This window comes from Nyctereutes procyonoides, unplaced genomic scaffold (genome assembly GCF_905146905.1).
Source record: "Nyctereutes procyonoides isolate TBG_1078 unplaced genomic scaffold, NYPRO_anot_genome, whole genome shotgun sequence".
Lineage (NCBI taxonomy): Eukaryota > Metazoa > Chordata > Mammalia > Carnivora > Canidae > Nyctereutes > Nyctereutes procyonoides.
This window is the reverse complement of record NW_026575024.1, coordinates 14,409,015-14,429,467: the sequence shown is the minus strand read 5'-3', so window position 1 is coordinate 14,429,467 and position 20,453 is coordinate 14,409,015. Positions and strand designations below refer to the sequence as shown.

The 20,453-nt window shown below is 51.5% G+C and overlaps 1 protein-coding gene across 1 annotated transcript in view; it reads right to left on the bottom strand.

Moving 5' to 3' along the window:
* Positions 1 to 20,110, bottom strand: part of CDH22 (cadherin 22) — a 67,606-nt gene extending 47,496 nt beyond the window's left edge. Inside the window, 2 exon segments of the mRNA XM_055303459.1 lie at positions 11,262 to 11,556; positions 19,856 to 20,110. Of these exon segments, the coding sequence (XP_055159434.1) occupies positions 11,262 to 11,556; positions 19,856 to 20,110 (550 nt within the window).
* Between the last annotated feature and the right edge of the window lie 343 nt (positions 20,111 to 20,453).

Here is a 20,453-nt window from a genome sequence, read left to right as displayed (position 1 = left end):
GCCCAAGCTAAGAACTCAATAAATGCAGGTTGTTGTTGTCTTGGGAGGCACGGCATGCCCCTATACAATAGAACAATCATGCCTCCCTCACAGACATGCTGAAAAGGGAGAAGATATATAAAGCATCAGGCTCGTGGTGGGTGCTCAATAAATAGTGGTTGTTGTAACTGTTATGAGAGAGGGTCTCCCTGTCACTCCCCTCTGCTTGTTCCCCCCACCCCTTGGGCAAGGCACAATGTCGGGCTGAGTGACTCCCCAGGGACATGGCTGCCCCCCTTCTTTCTCCCTGGCTGCATCCCAGGGACTCCTGCGGGGATGATGGAATCATTTCCCCAATCCAGGATTCTTTATTGCAGCCATTACAGTTAATGCCTACACGTGGGGATGGTGAAGGGTCAGTGATTCACCACTGGCTCCCCAGGCTCCAGACCCCCTCCTACCTTCTTCACAAGTCAGCAGCTCCCCAGAATGGGCAGATAAAAGGGTTCTGGGCTTGTGGCTGCTACGGAATCACCTCGGGGTCATCCCCCCTCCATTCAGCAGCTTGTATTTTTATAATGACTATCACATCCACTCCCACCTTTAGTTCTCAGAGCAACTCCATGATGTAGATGCAGTGGTGTACTGGTACATGTGTAACCATCAGCTCCAAAGGCTAGATGGGCGGGGAGGAATGCCTTGCCTTGTAGTGTTTGTTGATTTCCATGGTGTGGAGACTCTCACCATGGCCAATTTCAAGCTACCAATGTGATACCAAGTGGCTCACAAAACAGAAAATCAAGATCTGCCTATTGTGAGCTGATACGGACCAACACAGTACAATCCTGCATCATTCCCATTTTACAGATGAGGAAACTGCTATGCATGGTGAAGGGTGAAAAATGTGAATAAATAATGATGAAACCCATTATCACATATCATTATTCAATGGTCATGATAGATTATGTTTACTGAATAACTCCTTTGTGCTAGATCCTATGAGAAGCACTTTATGTATGTTACCTCGTGGAATTTATAAAATAGGCTTGAAGTAAGCTCTATTAAGATTTCCTCTTTACAGATGAAGAAATGAGGCTGAGTGGAGTTAAGTAAGGAAGCCCTTTGTGCTTCAGTCTCCTCACTTGTGAAATGAAGGTAATATTACTGCCAAACTCTCAGGATCACTGTGAGAACTCAAATAGTTTTCCATGTTCAAAACTGAGTTCACTTGGCAAGGAAGCAGGAATGGCAGGATTCAAACCCAGGATGATCTGATGTCAAACCCCATACGTGCCTGGCCTTATAAAGTAGGAGGAGGGAGGTCAGTAGGAGTAGGAGGCAGGCAAGTAAGAGAGGGAAGAGTCGAGAAAGGAGAGGGAAGGACGAGGAGGGGAGTGGCAAGGAACTGCATTCAGGATTCTCCCTGCCCACAGCTGGTCAAGCTCAGACTTCTAGAAGCAGGGTTGGGATTAGCTAGGATGAACTGGCCGCTGTCCGTGGTGCTGTCAGCCAACTCTTCATCTACAAGGGGTTAAGGGCCTCTAGCCAGGCTGGCATAGGAAACGTTGCCTAAATGATTCTTGGATAAACAAGATCTCAGAGCAGAGCTCCACATGGAATGTTAGATGTGGAAAGGTTGGTCCTTGGAGAGCACAGAAACCAGTGTTTCTTACCCTGGCTGCACATTAGAATCTCTTAGGAGCTTTAAAATAAAACTGATGCTGAGCCCCACCCCAGACCAATTCTCTAGGACTCTCCTGGGATGGAACACAGGCAGGGGTATTTTTAAAAGCTCCCACAGTGATTCTAAAGTGCATCTCAAGCTAAGAACTGATGTTCTAGACCAAACCCCTCATTGAACTGATGAGGAAACTGAGTCATTGAGCAGAGGCAGAGGCTCAGTGACTTCCCCCAGATTCTATCATTAGTAAGTGGTAGGGAAAGATTGAAACCCAGGTCTGTGGGGCCATCATGTCACCCTCCTGGATTCACTGTGCCTATACTAAGACTGACACCAGGAAGGAAGAAGCAAGGACAACACATGCCACCAAGTCAGCAAAGCTCCTGCCAGGCAAAATCAGCATGAGACATCAGACTCTCCTGCAAGGAGATGAGATGAGGTGGGCTTTGGCATCAGAGAGTCTTGGGTTCAAATTCCACCACTTCTTCACTCTGTGCCCTTGGTCAAGTCTTTCTCCCTATTGACCTCTTTCCTCACCTTTGGTCTAGAGGGGGCCCCTCTGCCTCCCAGAGATGCTCTGAGGACTAGAAATGATGGATTTATTTGGCTGATAAAGCTGGATATGTAGCAGCTTTCAGGAGTTTATTCCTCTCTTGTCTCTGACTTTTCTCCCTGTTCATCTCTCTGAGTCTCTGTCCATCTGCCCCTTGTCTCTCTGTCTCTGACCCACTTTCTAGCATCATCTCCCTGTGCCATCTTCTCTGTCACTTATCTCTGGGCCTGCCTCCTACCCTTCTCCCCCACCTCCTCCTCCCCTGCTGGCACATTCCTGCCTCTCCTGCATATCATTAGGCTGCCCTAGTCGGGCAGCTGGAAGCTGTGAAGGCAGCGCTTAATAGGCAGAAGGTCTCTGGGACTGTGTGCTTGGCCTGGAGTAGGAGATGCCTGGGCACTAGTATCAGGAGGGAGGGGGCATGGCCACCCCCCATCTCTGGTTTATCTGGGTGGCTCTGACATGTTTTGCCATGGAGCCAGAAATGGAGCCCATGGCCTGGCCCCCAAGCCAGAATTCTTTCCTTTCTTGTCTCTTATCTTTGTTATCTGTGAGGTCCAAAGGCAGCCCAGACTTGGGCTCTAGAGCCCCCAGGGGGAGCTCCCATTGACTCAGGGGGGAGGTGGTGCTGCATGGAGGGAGTTCCAGGATTGAAGTCATCCCAGCCCTCTCCTGGGCTGTTTTGGCTGTGGGAAAATGGACCTGACTGGGCCTCAGTTCCCCTTCTGTAAAATGGAGATAACACGTCATCCTCCTTGCCTCCCTGGAGGAGTGAGGCCCTTTAATGAGATGAAAGAGATGAAGCAGTTTGGAAAAGAACAGAGTCTTCCCACAAAAGAACTAACGAACAAACGAAGAGGTGACCAAGTGTCATTATTATGAAGATGTTTGTAATTATTACCATCCTGCCTCTTCCCTACCTCCCTTTGCTGCCCTGCTGGGCTTGGGGAAACCCTCAGCTCACATTTAGCTTCTCAAACATTTATAAAAAATGAGTCCCACCCCCTGCTGCTGCCAGAACTGCACGGAATGCTTTCTATTAAAAATTAAAAACCACTTGTCGAATCCCTGGGAACGTTCAGATAACATGGGGAAACAAACCCCTTCTCAAACTCTCCCTCCCAACTTCCTCTTTGATCATCACTTATAATGCTGGCCCACGGGGCTGGCCTTCACAGCTTCCGGCTGCCCGGCCAGGGCAGCCTAATGATATGCAGGAGCGGCAGGAATGTGCCAGCAGGGGAGGAAAAGGTGGGGGAGAGGGGTAGGAGGCAGGCCCAGAGATAAGTGACAGAGAAGATGGCACAGGGAGATGAAGCTAGAAAGTGGGTCAGAGACAGAGAGACAAGGGGCAGAGGGACAGAGACTCAGAGAGATGAGCAGGGAGAAAGTGGGATAACAGATACCCAGAACTTCGGGAAGAAATCAGGACAGAGACAGAGAGATGAGCATCAGAGAGGCAGAGATACATAGAGACAGGGAGAAAATGGAACACAGAATGTGACAGAAAAAGGCAGAAATGCACAGATAAAGTCAGAAAGTAGACTTCTATAGAAACAGAGACAGGCAGAGATACATATTAAGCAAGAGGAGAGTGGGAGAGAGTGGGAGGGGGGAAAAGGAGAAGAAACAATTTTGGTTCAATGGGATGAGGGTGCCCTATGTTGCAAACACGCTTCTCCAGAGCCTCCAGTGACCTCTGGGACACTGTCCCCTCTCTTTCGCCTCATAGATTCCAGGCATGGACTCACCCATGAATGCATGTGGGTATCTAATCTGTACCCCCCTCCCCCAAGAGAGGGCTTTCCTACCATCCCAATTTGAGAAATTTATGCTCTTCTGTCCTTTACGCATTTAAGTGGGACCCTCTAGTAAGTAGTCTGGTCATCCTGTTTGTTTGGGACAGCAACATTGTAAGTATCTGCAATAGCATCCTTCTGCTTGTTGTAGAAAGCAAACATTTTTTTAATAATAATTCAGTTCCATTCAGTCACCCAACACAAATGAAGCACTCACTGTGTGCTGGACCCTTGAGGGCAGGATGGTGGCTTTGTCACCTTTGTACTCACTGCCGTGTAGACGCAGGGCCCAGCATAGAGTAGGTGCTCATGTTTGTTGAATAATTTGTTGATAGAAACGACAAAGAAAGGCACGGATACGCTCTTTGCTGTCCAGGTTCCCAGGGCCATGGGGATGACTCCTGAGGGCCAGGGCCTCTGCTCCTCCTCATCACCTCTCCCCACCAGAAATCTCCGGTCCTGTTCCCCCCAATCCTGGATGGTGAGAGCCAGTGCCGTTGCTAGGCAAGGAGATATTGCACATATAGATCTTCCTGGACTTTAATTAAAAACATCTTTAGAAGTTGTCTCTGCAGAGGCCAGCGATTGATTCCTGGCTTGGGCCTGAGGGCTGCTGAGCCACACTCTCTCTGGCTGCAGATAGGACAATCAGAGGCTCCCAGCTTGTTGCTGCCCTCCCCAAATGAGGCCCTTGGGGAACACACTGCCTCCTGCCTTCCTCCTTTCCTCCCTGCCACTGTCCCCCGCCAAGCACTGGACTCAGCAATCAGATAGTGTGCTCTTCCAATCTTATTTCCTTCCCCTTGTGAGCCTCAATTTCTTCAGCTATAAAATGGGCATGTTAACGCTTGGCCCGAGAGCTCCTGGTGGGGATGAAATGAGATCAGGGATGTGAAAGTGCTTTGCAAGCTGTAAAGTCCCTGGGCATGGCTGTTTCCCACTAGAGCCGAAGCAAGTGGCTTGGATTCTACTTCCAGGTTCTGGGTCCAGTTCTGGCTCTAGCTCTTACTCTGGAAACTCAGGCAAGTTACTTTATCTCTCTGCATTTATTTCCTCATTGGTTAAATGAAGACAGTAATACCTGCCCTGTTTATTTCCCAGGATTGTTGAGAATAAAGGGAAATAGATCCGTGAAAGCAGTGTTGGCTGACAGCTGTTATTTAGTAAATGTCCCAAGAAGTGCGGCCTGTACTACAAAACAGCCTTTCCATCTATTAAAGATGCTGCTCACTAAGGAACTAGAATACATGGGAACCCAGCTCTGGTAGAGCTCCTGCCCATGTCCACATTTTGTTGAACCCCAATCCCATGGTCCAACAATGCCAATCCTATGCCCCAAACTGCCCCATTCTCCTGCCTTTGCTCACAGCAGACATCACTAATCGTTTGTGGTGCTTTCTCCTGAGCTTATGGGGCCTCAGACTGTCTCAACCAACCCTACAGTCACTATCAATTGATCAGAGATCAAGTGACCCCAGAGATGAAACTGATCGGCCACCACTCTGAGGTCAGGCAAGGGTCTTGCTCATCTTTGCATCCCCACATACAAAGTGTCATGTACACAGTAGGCACTAATGTTTATTGAATTGAAAGCAACTGCTTATATTTCTATCCCCTTGGGGCTATATACATAGATAAAGTAGGTGCTAATAAATGTTTGCTAAGTTAGGTGACTCATCTTTGCAACCCCTACAGAGCCAAGTACACTGGAGGCCTTGTACATAATGGGTGCTAATAAACATTTGTGGATTTAATTCAATTACTTATCTTTACATCCCCTGCAGTGCCCGGAATAAAGTAGTGGCTAATAGATGTGTGTTGGATTGAACTTCTCATTTCTGTATCCTCAACAGTGCCAAGCATACCATCTTATACATAGCTGGCATTCATAAGTAGGTGGAGTCGAACTGGGCACAAAAGCCCTACGAAATCTTGCTGTCCACTGGTCAGGTTGTGACACTTGTGGGAAGGGGTCTGGTGTCCCCAACATTAAGAGATTGTCTAGTCCAAACCTTTTCTCCCAAAACTCACTCTTGTTGATTTCACCTAGCCTCAGGCTTTAAGTTCCTTCTCTCTGCTGATGACGTCCAATATTGTATCTCTGACCCTGATCATGCTCCTGACCTCCAGACTCAGAAACCCAACTGTCCCCATGACAATTCCACTTGGATTTTTTAGTAGACATCTCAATCTTAACATGCTCAAGAGTGAAGTCTTGAGTTTGTGCTTTAATCTTGCTCTTCTCAGAGCATTCTGCATCCTAGCAGCTCCATTCGTCCAGGTGCTCAGGCTAAACACATCATTACCCTTGGCTTATCTCTATCTCACTCCCCATATCCAATCCCTCACAAACCCAGTTGGCACTGTCTTCAACATGCATCCAGAATCCCATATCTTCTCACCTTCTATGCTGAACTGAGTCCCCATCACCTTTTGCCCGCAACCTACCTCCTCACTAATCTCCCTACTTCCAACCTTGTCCCTTACAGCCCATTTTCGACATGGTGGCCAAGAAGCCAGCCTTTAAAAGTTTAAGTTGGATCACATCACTCATCAACTCTGTATCTCAGAGTACAACCAAAATCTTTAAAATGGCTACAGCGTCCTACAGGATCCAGTTTCTAGTACCTCCTTTGATCTCATTGGACATGCTCCTCCCTTCACTTACTCTTCTCTCCACCCATACTGACCCCCTGCTATTCTCAAACATGACAAACACACTATGCCTCAGGACCTTTGCACTTGCTGTTTCCTCTGCCTGTGCATTCTTCCTTCAGCTTAGTGGTTCTCCAAGTGTGGTTCCTGAGACAGCAATAACAGCGTCACTTTGGAATTTATTAAAAATACAAATATTTCTAGTGGCCAGACCTATTGACTCAGAAACCCTGGGGGAGAAGGGGCATCAGTCTGTATTTTAACAAGCCCTCCAAGTAATGTGGATACACAATACAGTATGAAAACTACTGTTTCAGGGATGCCTGGGTGGCTCAGGGGTTGAGCATCTGCCTTTGACTCGGCATTATTACAGGTCTGGGGATCGAGTCCCACATCAGACTCCTTGTGAGGACCCTGCTTCTCCCTCTGTCTATGTCTCTGCCTCTCTCTGTGAGTCTCTCATGAATAAATAAATAAAATCTTAAAAAAAGAAAAAAAAAAGAAAAAACTGTTTCACATAGCTCCTTGGTTCCTTCAGATCTTTGTTCCAATGTCCTCCTTTATAAAGAAAGGCCCACCCTGATTCCTCTATTTAAAATAGCACTCCCGGGATCCCTGGGTGGTGCAGCGGTTTAGCGCCTGCCTTTGGCCCAGGGCGCGATCCTGGAGACCCGGGATCGAATCCCACGTCGGGCTCCCGGTGCATGGAGCCTGCTTCTCCCTCTGCCTATGTCTCTGTCTCTCTCTCTCTGTGTGTGACTATCACAAATAAATAAAAATTAAAAAAAAATAAAATAGCACTCCCTCAGTATAATGCCAAATTCCCTTGGTTTCACAGCATTTATATACCACAGGACCTCTAATATACTGGCTTGTTCATCTCTTTCCTGTCTCTCTCTCTCTCTGCTCTGGACGTAGGCTTCCTAAGAATCCCCAATGCCAGGAACAGTGCCTGGCACAGAGTAGGCACTCAATAAACATCTGTTGCATGAATGAAGCCCCTCAATACTTAGAAGGGAACTTGGTGCCCAGAGAGAGGCAGGGACCTCCCCAAGGTCATATAGGGAGCCAGACCTCCTGACTGTCAGCTGCAGGACCTACTTTGCTGCATTAGGCTCAGCTTGGCTGGTGTGCCCCTCCTCAGAAGTGCGGCTCATTGGAGGCCCCCGGCACACTTCCCTTCCTTTTTAAGCTGTGAGTGGTTTAATTTGCGAGCAGTGCTGTCTTTCATGTCCCAAGCTGTGTCCCTGCTCCCTCTGATCTTCGAAGCTGCCCAGACCCTGGTGCCGCTTGTCAGCCCCGCCCTCCTCAGCCCAGATCAGGAGGCTCAGTAATTGTGTCTGATTTTCAAAGCTGCCTGGAGTCTCCACGACCACCCCGGTGTCAGATTTGCTTCCTCTTCAAAAAGTTGCCTAAATGAAATAAACTAATTTAATTTCTGTTTCTTCCTTCCCCCTCCCGGGTTCCTTGGCTTGTCTGCGTTGAATCCAATGCCAGACTCTTTCCTGAGCAGAATGTCAGAGTGCGTGGGCTGGGAGGGGGAGGGGAGGCAGGGCAGGGGCTCCTCAGGCTGATACTCATGAACCCAGGGCTGGCTCTGCTTCCTACAATCTGGGTGATCTTGAAGGTGTCCTTGCCTTTCTCTTGGCCTCAGTCCCCCCAAGTGTGACACAAGCACTCTTGCCATTCCCAACAGCCTGGGAGGCAACCCTTGGCTGGCTCAGGCACTGACTTGCTATGTGACAGTAGGCCCATTTCTCCCCTCCCAGCCTCAGTGTTCATATCTGTTCAATGGGGATGCTACCACCAGTCCCCCCACCGCTCAGAGTTGAAGTTGGGAGTGGAGTGATGGATGAGCACCTGGTGGATGCCTCCCTCTGGAGTCCCCTGTCCCCACCTATCTTCCAAACTGTAGCAGAGGGAGCTTCCTAAATTCCATGTCTGCCCACATGGCTCCCTTGCCAAAGCCCTTCCCAGCTCCCATGCTTCCCTCAAGTCCTTCGGGGGTGGCTCCTGCTTTCATCTCCTGCCTCACCTCGTGTTACCTCTCTGGCCTCTTCCATGTGGAAATGTGCAGGTCCATTTGGGATGAAGAGAGAGGCAGGGCTGTGGTTTGAGTCAGTGAGTAGGGGCTGCTGGACCGGGGATATCAGGGGCTTGAGGTGCCCCTGACTTGCTAGGTGACCCTGGACACGTCACGGCTTCACTGAGCCTCAGTTTACCCCAATTGCAAAACTGATTTCTAAGTAATCACTGGGCTCTGAAAGTCTGTGGGTCTTTGTTACTGACAACTTCTGATACTCTCTCCAGTGAACCTGTATGTTGAAGTGCCTTTTGTAAGATCTCCACTTGGCTGTCTAATAAGTACTTCCAACATTAGCACTACAGCAACCAAACTCCCGATGTCCCTCACTCAGTCCCCGAGATCTGCCCCTCCCGCTGATCCTCCCATCTCAGCAAATGGAAATCCCATCTATTTAATTGCCCAGGTCAAAATCCCTGAATTGTCTCTCTTTCACACCCCACATCCCATCCATTAGCAAATGCTTTCAGCTTCTTCTCAAAATATATCCCAAAGCCGACCTCTTCTCAGTACCCTTACTGGTCCCACCTTGTTCCAAGCCACCATCATTTCCCGCCGAGGTAATTACAATATACTCCTCTGCTTCTGTCCTTGCCCCACGCCCCAATCCCACCACCATTTGATCGTCATAGAACAGCATGGGATCCTGTTAAAACTAAGTCATATCATGTCACTCTGCTGAACAAGCCTCTCCCAGCTTTCTCAGCGTAAAAGTCAAAGCCCTAAAAAAAAAAAAAAAAAAAGTCAAAGCCCTGACTGTGGTCCACAGGGCTAGACAATCTGATTGCCTTTCCACTTCTCCTTGTGGCCTTTGCATGGACTGTTCCCTCTGCCTGGAATGCTCTTCCTCCCAGGACCCATCCTTCACTTTCTTCAGGTCTCTGCTTCAATGTCTTCTCAGAGAAGGCTTCCCAGTCCAATGATCTGGACTTTCCTTACTGCCTATCTTCCTCAGCTGAAAGGTTCCCTCCATGAAAGAGAGGCTTGCAGCCTCCTTGACACCCTGTTCCCAGGGCCCAGCATATAGTAGGTCTTCATACACACTTGTCAAATCAATAAATTAATATGCTCAAAAAGACACATAGCATGGCATACGCATGCACAGGCCTTAAAGTGCCGTTTGACCAGCGATGTACGTGCACACACATGTGCAAATGCATACACCCATCAGGCACACGTGCACCCCTGTGTGTGTGCACACCAGTTTGCACCCACCTCCCTGCCCCTGCCCTCACTGTTCCGTGTCCTCCCACTGTCCCTCTGTGTCCACCCGTATCTCTGGTCCACTTCCCTCTCTTTCATTGCTGGCTGCTGCCTCTACCCACCAATCTGCCAGATTTAGCCCAATCTGGAGAGACGGGGGCTGACAGCACCCTCTCCCGCAAGCTCAGACACCCCTGCCTCTGACATGCATCAGCAGAACTGGAAGGCCCAGAGAGGGGCAGCTTGGAGGCCTTGACCACAGTGCGGCAGGGATGGAATGAGGTGTCTAGGACTGAGGGCCACTGCTCTCTGCTCAGCCTGGTGTGCAGGTGCTTGGGCTAACCCAGTGGGTAAGAAGATGGCTGTGCCCTTTGCCCATGACTCTGGCTTCTCCCAGAAGCCCTGGGCTAAGGGGACCCCACCATGGGAGCAGGCATATTTATCCAACCTTTAGCTACAGTGTCCCGCTGCTATGTGAAGATGAGCCTTTGCCTGAGCTCTCCTCGCACATGGGGGTTCTGGTGTGTGGGCCCCCATTTTACACGTATCACTGTGCGTTCCCAGCGCCCCTGCACATTAGCAGCCATACCCGGGTAGGTGCCGCTGAACCACTATCTGGGACTCAGTCATTTCTGTGAACCTGTGTCCCCCGGGGGCTTGGGCTGGGTGTGGCTGGGGTCTCTGGTGGGCAGGGCATGAAGCTGTCTGGATGCTGTCGCACCTGCTGCTGTGGCGACACTGATGGAGCCTGGCCCGGGGAGGGTCATGTCTGTTTGTGGCTTCTGCCCATGTCTACGTAGGTGGCTGTGTCTGTGCATAAGTTCCATCTGTGTGAGGGGCTGTTTGCTGAGTGGTGTTGTACATGGTTCTGTGGGGTGTGAGGCTGTCTGGTCGTGTGGTTCAGCCTTATTCCAGTTGTGTTCTGATTTGCTTGTTCCCAGTTCTAGCACACCCACCTTCAATGATGCCAGCGCCCGTGGGGGTCTGTGGCCTAGGGCTGGGCGAGGTCTGCGCGGAGCCGTGTTTGTGTGGGGCTGTGTACAAGTGGTCAGCTGAACTTGTAGGCTGTTCATGTACGTGCCTGAGGTCATGTGTGTGCCAGATGTGCAGCTGTGGCTGTGCCATCACTATTGCCTGAGCCCATGTGGGCACCTGGGCTCATGCCCGTACTGTACCCCCTGCTGGGGCAGCAGCCTCAACTCTCCCCAGATCATCAGTCGGTCCCCAAAGCAGACTCCCCCAGAACCCAGCAGCTCCCCATATCCTGGCCCCTGGCTCAGCCTGGTGCCCCCGGAGCCCGACGCACACCTGTAGGTGAGAGCTCGGCAACGCTCCCGATGTAGGGGCCGTGCAGGAAGCGGGGTTCACTGTCGTTAATGTCTTGCACCTTGATGATGAACTCTGACTCGGGCTCCAGCAGGCGGTTGGTGGCACGATCCCGAGCCTGAGCCCTCAGCGTGTAGAAAGTTTTCTGCTCACGGTCCAGGCGCTCCATGGCATGGATGTCTCCGGTCAGCTCATCAATGAGGAAGATGGTCCCAGCGCCCTCGCCCGAGATGGTGTACTTGATGGCTCCGTCACCCTCGTCGGAGTCCGAGTGGATCTGGGGAGGCAGGGAGGAAGTTCAGTGGGTCCGGGTTGAGGCCTTGGGAGTCTGCACCTCTATCAAGGCTCCAGATGGCTGTCTCTGACTCCCACTCTGAGATATAGGTCCATCGCCCCTTTAGCCCCCCCAGACTCTGAGCTCAGCATGTAGTTGGGACAGGGGGTGAAGGGAGCAAAGAAGGAAGAGAATGCATATTGAAGGAGAATCTACTCCATGCCTGGCACCGTGCAAAGCCATTTCCATACTTATCTGTTCAGACTTCCTAAAAAATTTTTTTTCAAGTCCACAGAAGGCACTAGCACCTGCCTGGCACCACGGGACACATGATATTTGTCAGCCAGCCTGGCGGGGGCATTGCCATACAGTGGTACTGCAGCAGGGCCCTGGCTGGCCAAGGCAGGACCCTCTGGCTATTGGATCACGGAGAGGTCCAGGGGACAGACGGAGGGAACGGGGGTGAGGGAGAGGAGAGAGAACATTTACCACAGGTGGGGAGCTTTTTCACTCTCTTAACAACTGCCGCAACCATACTCGTATGTACTAGCTGAAAATCAGCCCTGCCCGAGACGTAATAAGTGTCCAATAAATGGTAGCTATCGTTGCTATTATATTATTTACTAAATGTTAGCTATATATAACTGAGATTTAATCCAGGCACCGTCAGGCTCCAAATCCCAGGCTGTTTTCACTGGACTGAGATCTCTTAGGCAAGAAACTGGTAGCAAGCTTGTTACCCAAATAGAAACCCCTAGGTCCTGATCCTCCAATGCCCACAAGGCAGCTCTAAGCAGAGGGAAATGCATCCGATGAAGCTGGTGACCTTGGGTGGGTCCCTACTCTGCTCTAACCTTCTGTAGAGATGGAGTGTGAGTGACAGATTCCCTAAGGCCCCTTTCAGGCCAGGATGCCACGTACCCCAGCCCACTCGGCAGGACAACAGGTGCCAATGAAGTCGTCATGAAGGGGGATGAAAGCCCACCCCTTGCCACGCAGAAGGAGCCCGGGTATAAATTCTGCTGGTGGAACTCTGTGTCTGAAAGGTGGATTATAGAAGTGCCATTTGGAAGATTGAATGGCCCATAAACATTTTCATATTTCATTAGCCGATTAATGGGCATCTCTCTCTTTTTGGCGAGTCTGCTGATTCTCAGCAGAAATTGCGGGGAGTAAATGGAGGCGTCTGGTGGAACCTTCCCGGGTCCCCGTCCTGTTATAGATTGCCCCAATTAATGCCCGTTCTGGGCTCCACTGAGAAGCCTTCTTCCTGTCCAGTTACTGTTAATAGATTTCTCATAAGTGGCTGGATTGTAAAAACCTCATAACTCAGTTTAATGCCCCCAATAAAATTATCTCAGGACGTCAGCCCTGAATCATTGGCAGTGCAGGGGATGAGGAGACCTGTCTCTCCTGTTTGCTGTTTATGCTTTCCCTCCACCTTTGTCCAGGGCACGTGGCGAGGGTGAACTTGTCCCTTCAAGTGCCTCCATCCACTTTCCAATCAGACCTGTCCTCTGGTTATTTAGTCAGCCAGCACTGCTGAGCTGTGTGGTGGAACAGATACCACGTGGGGGAATGCTTCACAGCTGTAATCCTATTAGTTTTCATCTCTGCCCTATGAAACACTGTTCTTCCCATTTCTCAGATGAGAAAATGGAAATGCAGAGAGGGTAAGCCCTTTGCTGTGTCGCACGGGTAAGTTCAGGAAGCCAATCTCCTTTTTTTTTAAATATATATTTTAAAATTTTTATTTATTTGAGAGAGAGTGAGAAAGTGAACACAAGTGGGGAGGGGCAGAGGGAGAGGGAGACACAGACTCTTAGTAAGCAGGGAGCCCCACACGGGCTCAATCCCAGGACTCCAGGATCATGACCTGAGCCCAAGGCAGATGCTTAACCACCTAAGACACCCGGGTGCCCCGGGGAAGCCAATCTCCTAATCCCAGCACTCAGTAATGTTCTGGTCATAGGCTTGGTCCATTCCTCCTCTCTGTTTTCCCACCTGAGAAATCAGATCAAGCCCTCCCTAGCACAGGTGTGGTGAGGAGTCAATGAGAGCTTGTTTGTAATGACCCGAATCTTCTGTGGACCTTGTTGCCCTCTCTTTCTGTCCCGTGGGACTCTATCATGTCTCTGCAGACCTTACTTACATGTGAGCTCAGACCCTGGACAGGGATTGCTCATGAGTGAGGAGTGGGGAGGAGGGGGTGGAGCCACCAGTGGTGATGTCACCAATGTTCTTCTTCCATGACGAATGACACGAATGACACGCTGCTCATGCAGTGGCCCAGTGGCTGCTCTCTGGGGACTGCAGAGTCAGACAGGGCTGAGCGACAGGAGCAGGAGCTGAGAGCTGGGAGCTGTGGGTTTGGGCTGGGCCAGGGCTGCCTGCACTGCCTGCCCTGCCTGCATGGGTCCTGGCTCCGGATCGAAGAGGGTGTGTGTGCCTGTGTCTCTACCCCTTGAAGGACATTTCTCAAGACTCTCAGCTGTGAGTGGAGGCTGGAGGACAGTGGTCTTGTTTATGGAGTGCCTACCACGTGCCAGCTGTGTTGCGGGCCTCTGCAGAAATCTAATTTAATGTTGGAGTGCCCACCGTCGTATCCCCCTCTTCCAGGTGAGGACACTGAACCCGACCTATGTCTGTTTGACTCCAAAAGTCCAGTCTGTCCCTCTGCAGCCTCTGCAGATCTGTTAGTCTGGACACACCTTCCACCTTGTACTGGCCTCTTCTGCCTGAGTCTCCACTTCACTGAAACTTAGAAAAGGACTTTGGGTCTGGGAACAGCTGGGTGCCAGCTTAGGTTTTGCCACTGGCCTGTCACATGGCCTTGACCAGAGATTACCCCTCTCTGAGGCTCAGTTTCCTCATCTGTAAAGGACACAATGTGACTCCCGTGCATTCCAACAATTCATAAGATAACGTGTGGAAGCTCCTGGCACTTAGTAGGTGTTCAATGCAGATTAGTTCTCTCTCCTTTTGCCATCCTGAGCTCAGGAGGGACTGAGGGTCACCCACTTCATCCACCATCTCGACACACCACCATAGACTAAAGACCTGACCCATTGGAGACAGGGGGATCATCATCTAGTATTTTGTCTTTTAAACTTGGCTTGTTTCCTCTTTCAGGCAGTCCTCTCAGGTGTCCTCCTCCCCACCCTCCCCCATTTGGTTGAAGAGCACACTCCTCTCTGCTCTGCACTCGCCTGTAATACCTCAGTGTGGCACAACTCTCTCCCCAGCTGTCCTGGGCATCAGGGGTGCCGACTAACTCTGACTCACGCCTGTCTGAACTCCTTATGCCTGGCACACATAGATGTCCTGACCAGGCCTGCAGAGAAAATATGGGGGAAAGTGAGAGAGCTGAGTGTGTGCGCGTGTATAAGAGCATATGCAGGTGAGGGTGTGAGATGTGAGCTCCTTGAGGACCAAGCATATGGCTGTTCGTTTCCTTCTACCCAGCACCTAGCACAAGGCATGGCACCAAACCAAATAAATGAAGAATGAAATATACGACAGTCACCACAATTTCCCACTAACCTTCTGGGATTTCTGGAGGATCTGGTCACTGTTAAATCCCAGGTACACATGAGCTAGACTAGAGAAGTCACCAGACACACTGCTAGACCCTTTACCACAACCTCACTGACATCTCATCATGATCTTGTGAATCAGAGGTATTCTCTCCGGACTGCACAGGTCGGCATGCTGAAGATCAGAGAGGGCCTACATCCTCCCTAAAGTCACACAGCCAGCAAGGGACAACCCTGAGGCTTGATTCCACCTCCTGGGTTCTTCCACCTGCCATCAAGTGCGGACAGCCCCAGGGGAGATTCCCCCCCTCAAGCCCCAGCCCTAGATCATAAACAACCTGAAAAACACAAGAGTGATGGCTTCTCATCCCGGGGGGAACTGAAAAATGGGATTTACGAGGCCATTAATTACTTCCTCCTAATTAAATCAAAATTAAATGCGAGCAGAGGTACGTTTTCCTTATTAAAGACAATTAAACGGACAGCACGGCTACGCAAATAAAACGAGTCCAGGATTTAAACGGAAAGCAAATCAAATAAAGAGCCTCCCCCGGAATGAGGGGTCTGTTCATGCCTGTGCTTCTCGTAAACCAGGAGTTCATCAATTTTCTTTAAATATTAGCAACTTAATTAAATCTGCTCTCCTCCCCACTTTAATCCTGCTGTATATCTAAAATAGATCTCACCGCCCACAGGAGTTGGTCATAAGTGCTGACCCCATAATTCTATCTTTTTAAAAAAAAAAATTAAAAATCCTACAAAATCCACATCCAGCTGACAGAAGCCTCCAGGGAAATTATAGTTCAGAAAAGGGATTAGTCAAAGTACCCAGATTGTATGGAAATCTGGGAGGTTGCTTTGAGGGTAGATGTTGTGGGCAGGTTAGGGGAAGAGGTGGGCCAGGCTGCCTAGGGGGCAGGACAGCAGAGGGAACCGCGGATGTGGGGCCTTGGTGACAACCACGGGCCCCAGCGGTTCCTGTGGGTGCCGACAGGAGCCTGGCGGTGAGTGATGGAGAAGGCATTTGTAAAATAGGTTACTGTTGGGTGCCCGGGGTTCACTCTGCTGATGGTGCTGTTGCTAAGCTACCTTTGGAATTCGACAAGGACGGATGCTCCGAGCGGCTCCCTGGGGCGGGGGACCAGGAAGCAGTGAATTCACTGAAACCGTGGAGAAGTCTTTTCTCCCACAAAGAGCGAGACAGCATGGTACGAGCGTGTGTGTGTGTGTGTGTGTGTGTGTGTGTGTGTGTGTGTGCACATACAACCGCCTGCACAAAGGTGGGGTTTGGCTGGAAAAGGGGACAGGTGGTTTTTAAAAGTCCAAGCTCATGCTCCTCATATTCCTATTGAATACTGAGTGAGGGGCGGGCTTAGCGACCACATCCCCCTGCCCCCCACCAGTTGGTGGGGAAAAACCGGGACATCCGGTTGCTTGAGAAGCCTTTCAGGGTTGGGGGCAGGGGTTCAGTCACTGCGATGCTCAAGCTGGTGGAAATACCAGGCAGACCTAGAATAATAAAAGTATAATAAAAAAATTAAAAAGTATAATAATAAAAGCTAACACCCAGCACACACTGGCTCTTCTAGGCTCTTGACATGCGCGAACTCAGTGATTCCTCACCACACAACCCATTGAGGAGGGGAGAGTAACAGCCTCACTTAACAGATAAGGAACCGGAGGTTCAGAGAGGTTAAATAATGTGCTCAAGATCAGAGAGATAATAAAGGGCAGAGCTGGGATTTGGACCCCAGCAGCCTGGCTCCAGTTGGCCCCCTCGAACCACATACTGTATACCACTTTTCCAAAGAAAGTGTGCTCTGGGCAAATGTTTGCAGAGAGATGGAAACCTCTCTCTCTTCCCTGCACGAGGAGGGCTCTGGACTAAGATGGGGAGGCTCTGGGTGAAGGTGACAGAGGGGAGGATAACATGGTCGTGGCAGCAGTGGGGATGTTAGGAGAGGTGGGCACAAGGAGAAGAAATGGGCACAATGCTTGGCTCATGGCCAAGGGCAGTCACATTGCATTGGGCCCCACACTAGTATCCAGAAATCTGGTCTCTTGGATTGGTTCTGTCACTGTGTTGCTGGGTGACCTTAGCAATGATATTCTCTGCCTCCAGCCTCAGTTTCCTGGTCTTACAATGAAGGGACTTACTACGGCCTCAGACTCTGGTTCCTGGAGATAGAGATGGGGTTCCCCACATGTTGTTGAGATGCAAAGGACTATCGGGATGCAGCGCAAAGCACTGAACCAGTGATGGGTTCTCTTGTGTTTTCAGGACTTGGGTGGCTGGGGAAGCCTCGGAACTCCAGCTGCTGGGCAGAGAGCAGAGCTCAGGTACCTGCCAGCATGAAGCTGATATCTAGGCAGATGCGTGCGAGTCCTTCCCTGTCTCTCTGGGGGTTTCTTGGACCCAAATCCACCTCCCAGGCCTGTATGTCCTTGAACAGGTTTGGAGATTCAGGCTGGGATGGGCCTCCAACACACGCAGGTTCAAGTCCTGGCCAAGCCTCTTGCCCACTCTAGGGTTTTGCCCTCTCTCCATCTCGGTTTCCTTGCCACACTAGGGAACGATGATTTCTACCTTGCAGTTTAAGGATTAAGTGCTTCATATGAGAATAATGAGAAAACAACAATGAACAGCCAACCAGGCTGCAGGCTGAACACTGTATATGCTGTTTTTTTCCTTAATCCTTTCAACGACCCTACCAAGTGGGCTCTCTTAGCCCCCCTTTTACAGACGAAAAGACAGGTTCAGAGAGGTGATGCAACTTGCTCAAGGTAATACAGTTCATGGGTTGGCAAAAGCAGGCCAGAAGCTTAGGTGTGTCTGGCCCCCAAGCCTGAATTCTTAGTTATCTCACCAATCTCGCCAGACCTGGTCTGGAACTGGTCCCTCCTTTCCCATCCCCTCACCTCATTCTGCCAGCCCCACCATCTCACTGCCCTGGCTGGGAGTCCGTTGTCCTAGGCTTTGCCACTAGTTTGCCAGGTGACCTTGAGCAAGGGCAGGTATGGAGGGCAAAGTAGCCAAGAACCAGGGATTACTGTGTCTAGACCAGAGAAAATCTAGGTTTCCTGCAAGACAAACCCAGAGATTTACATCAACGCCTTCCTCCCCTCCTCCAGCCCTGAGTTTCTGACCTGAGCAGTTGGTCAGCCTCCAATTCTCAGACCTGTTGAGCACACAGGAAACTCCAGTATTGGTCCCTCCCCTCCCTTGACTCTGCTGATCAAACATGCTTGGAAAGCTGACTGGCCTCAGCAGAAACCAGAGAACTGTGCCCTACCAGCACCCTCCACTTCAATACCTCCACTGTTGACAAGTCTCTGACTAAGCCAGGCTCCCTAAGGCCTCCAAGTCTTTGCACAGCCTATGTATGCCCTCTTCCTCATCAGCCCAACGATCTCCTACTCATACATCAAAACCCCATTCAGGTGTATTCTCCTCTATGAAGCCAGCCAACGGATACCATTTATGGAGTGCCTACTCAGTGCTAGGTGCTGACCTGTGAAGCTTTCCGTACCAGAGCATCTCTGCTACTCTGGGGAGCCCCCCAAATGGCAGAGGCTGGATCTCACTTGCCTTTGCCTCTCCAGCCTCATACCCATGAGGCACTAGGAATTGAATGGCTGAACAAAAGCCATATCCCAGCTTCATATATCCCTAAGGCACAGATCCTTAGCCACAATTAGCCAGCATTTACTCAGAGAGTTTAGAAAGTAGCTTTCATTCATTCATTCGTTTGTTCATTTAATGCAAACAGTTTATGAAGAATGTGTTCTAGGTGCTGGATTTAACAGTGTGCAAAACAAGCACAGTCTGATAGGAAATATATACATTAATTGCATAATCAAACAAACACATGCATAATGAAGTGTGATGAAGGTAAGATATGGGGACCTTGGAGGGCATGTGACAGGGAGGGATGGTCACATACAGGGGAATCTAAGCCTGCATGATCAGGCTGGCTTCCCTGGAGATGTGGCATTTGAGTGGAGAACTGAGTGTCAGGATAAAGTAATCAGCAGGGGCAGCTGGGGTGGCTCAGCGGTTTAGCGCCGCCTTCAGTCCAGGGCCTGATCCTGGAGACCTGGGATCAAGTGCCACATCGGGCTCCCTGCATGGAGCCTGCTTCTCCCTCTGCCTGTCTCTGCCTCTCTCTCTCTCTCTGTGTGTGTGTGTCTCTCATAAATAAATAAAATCTTTAAAAAAAAATAAGTAATCAGCAAACAGAGCAGGACTGACCTATTCAGAGGGAGGAAATGACCCAGGCGAAGGGGCGGTGGCAGGAGAGCACAGGGCACTGAGAGGACCACCATCAGAAGAGCCCTGGGAGTGAAACTCAGAGGAGTGGGGCAGGAGGTGAGGCTGCAGGGGGAGCCAGACCTTTGTAGGAGACCGATGAAATTTGGACTTGACCCCGAGTGCCTGGGAAGCTACTGAAGAATTTTAAGCAGGGTGGGGACAGTGTGGTGACATGATCAGATTTGCAAGCTTGTTTCTACATTCTAGATGCATCCAGCGACAAGACCGCCTGGGTTCGCTTACGAGCTCGCTCTGCTCTGTGATGCACGGGGGAGAGGGACCGGAGGGGGCGCGGGGCCCAGGAGGCAAGCCCAGGGCGCGGACCCCGCTGGCTGCGCGCCGGCTGGGAGGAGGCGGCAGGGACTGGGACTTAGGGGCCTTGGGTCCCTCGCGTCTCCCAGCGGGGGCCTCCGGGGTCCTGCGCGCGGGCAGCGGGTGCGGGGCCCCACTTTACCTTGCCCACGTACAGGGGCTCGGTGCCCGTGTACTCCTCCACCACGAAGAACTGGTTCCACACCCAGCCGCGCTTCACGCGGCCCGCGCCGGGCGCGCCGTCCTGCCGAGCCCCGGGGGCAGCCGGCGCGGGGGTGCCCGCAGCCCACAGGCGTCCCGGCAGCGGCGGCGGCGGCGGCAGCAGCAGCAGCAGCAGCAGCGCGGGCGACAGCGCGGCCCCCGCCCGGAGCCCCCGCCCGTCGGGCCGCGGCCTCATGCTTGGCCTGCGCCGGGCCGGGGCCGGGAGCCTGGACCGGGGGTGCGGGGCGTCGGCGGGCGCTCGGAGGCACGACCGAGCGGCCCCGGGTCACATGGTGGCTTCAGCGCGGCCGCCGGGGCGCCGCCCCCGACGGGGCACCCGGACAGGCCCGCCGCCCTGCCCGCCGCCCGGCTGCAGGTGGCGGGGGCGCGGCCGCGCCCGGGGCATGGACGGCCCCCGGGGTCCCCGCCCGCGCCCCCCTCGCGCCGCCGCCGCCGCGGGATCAGCAGGCGGCGCCCCCGCGGCTCCCCAGGCCGAGGCCGGTGTGCGCCATGGTCCCCGCGCAGAGAGAGGGGTGCTG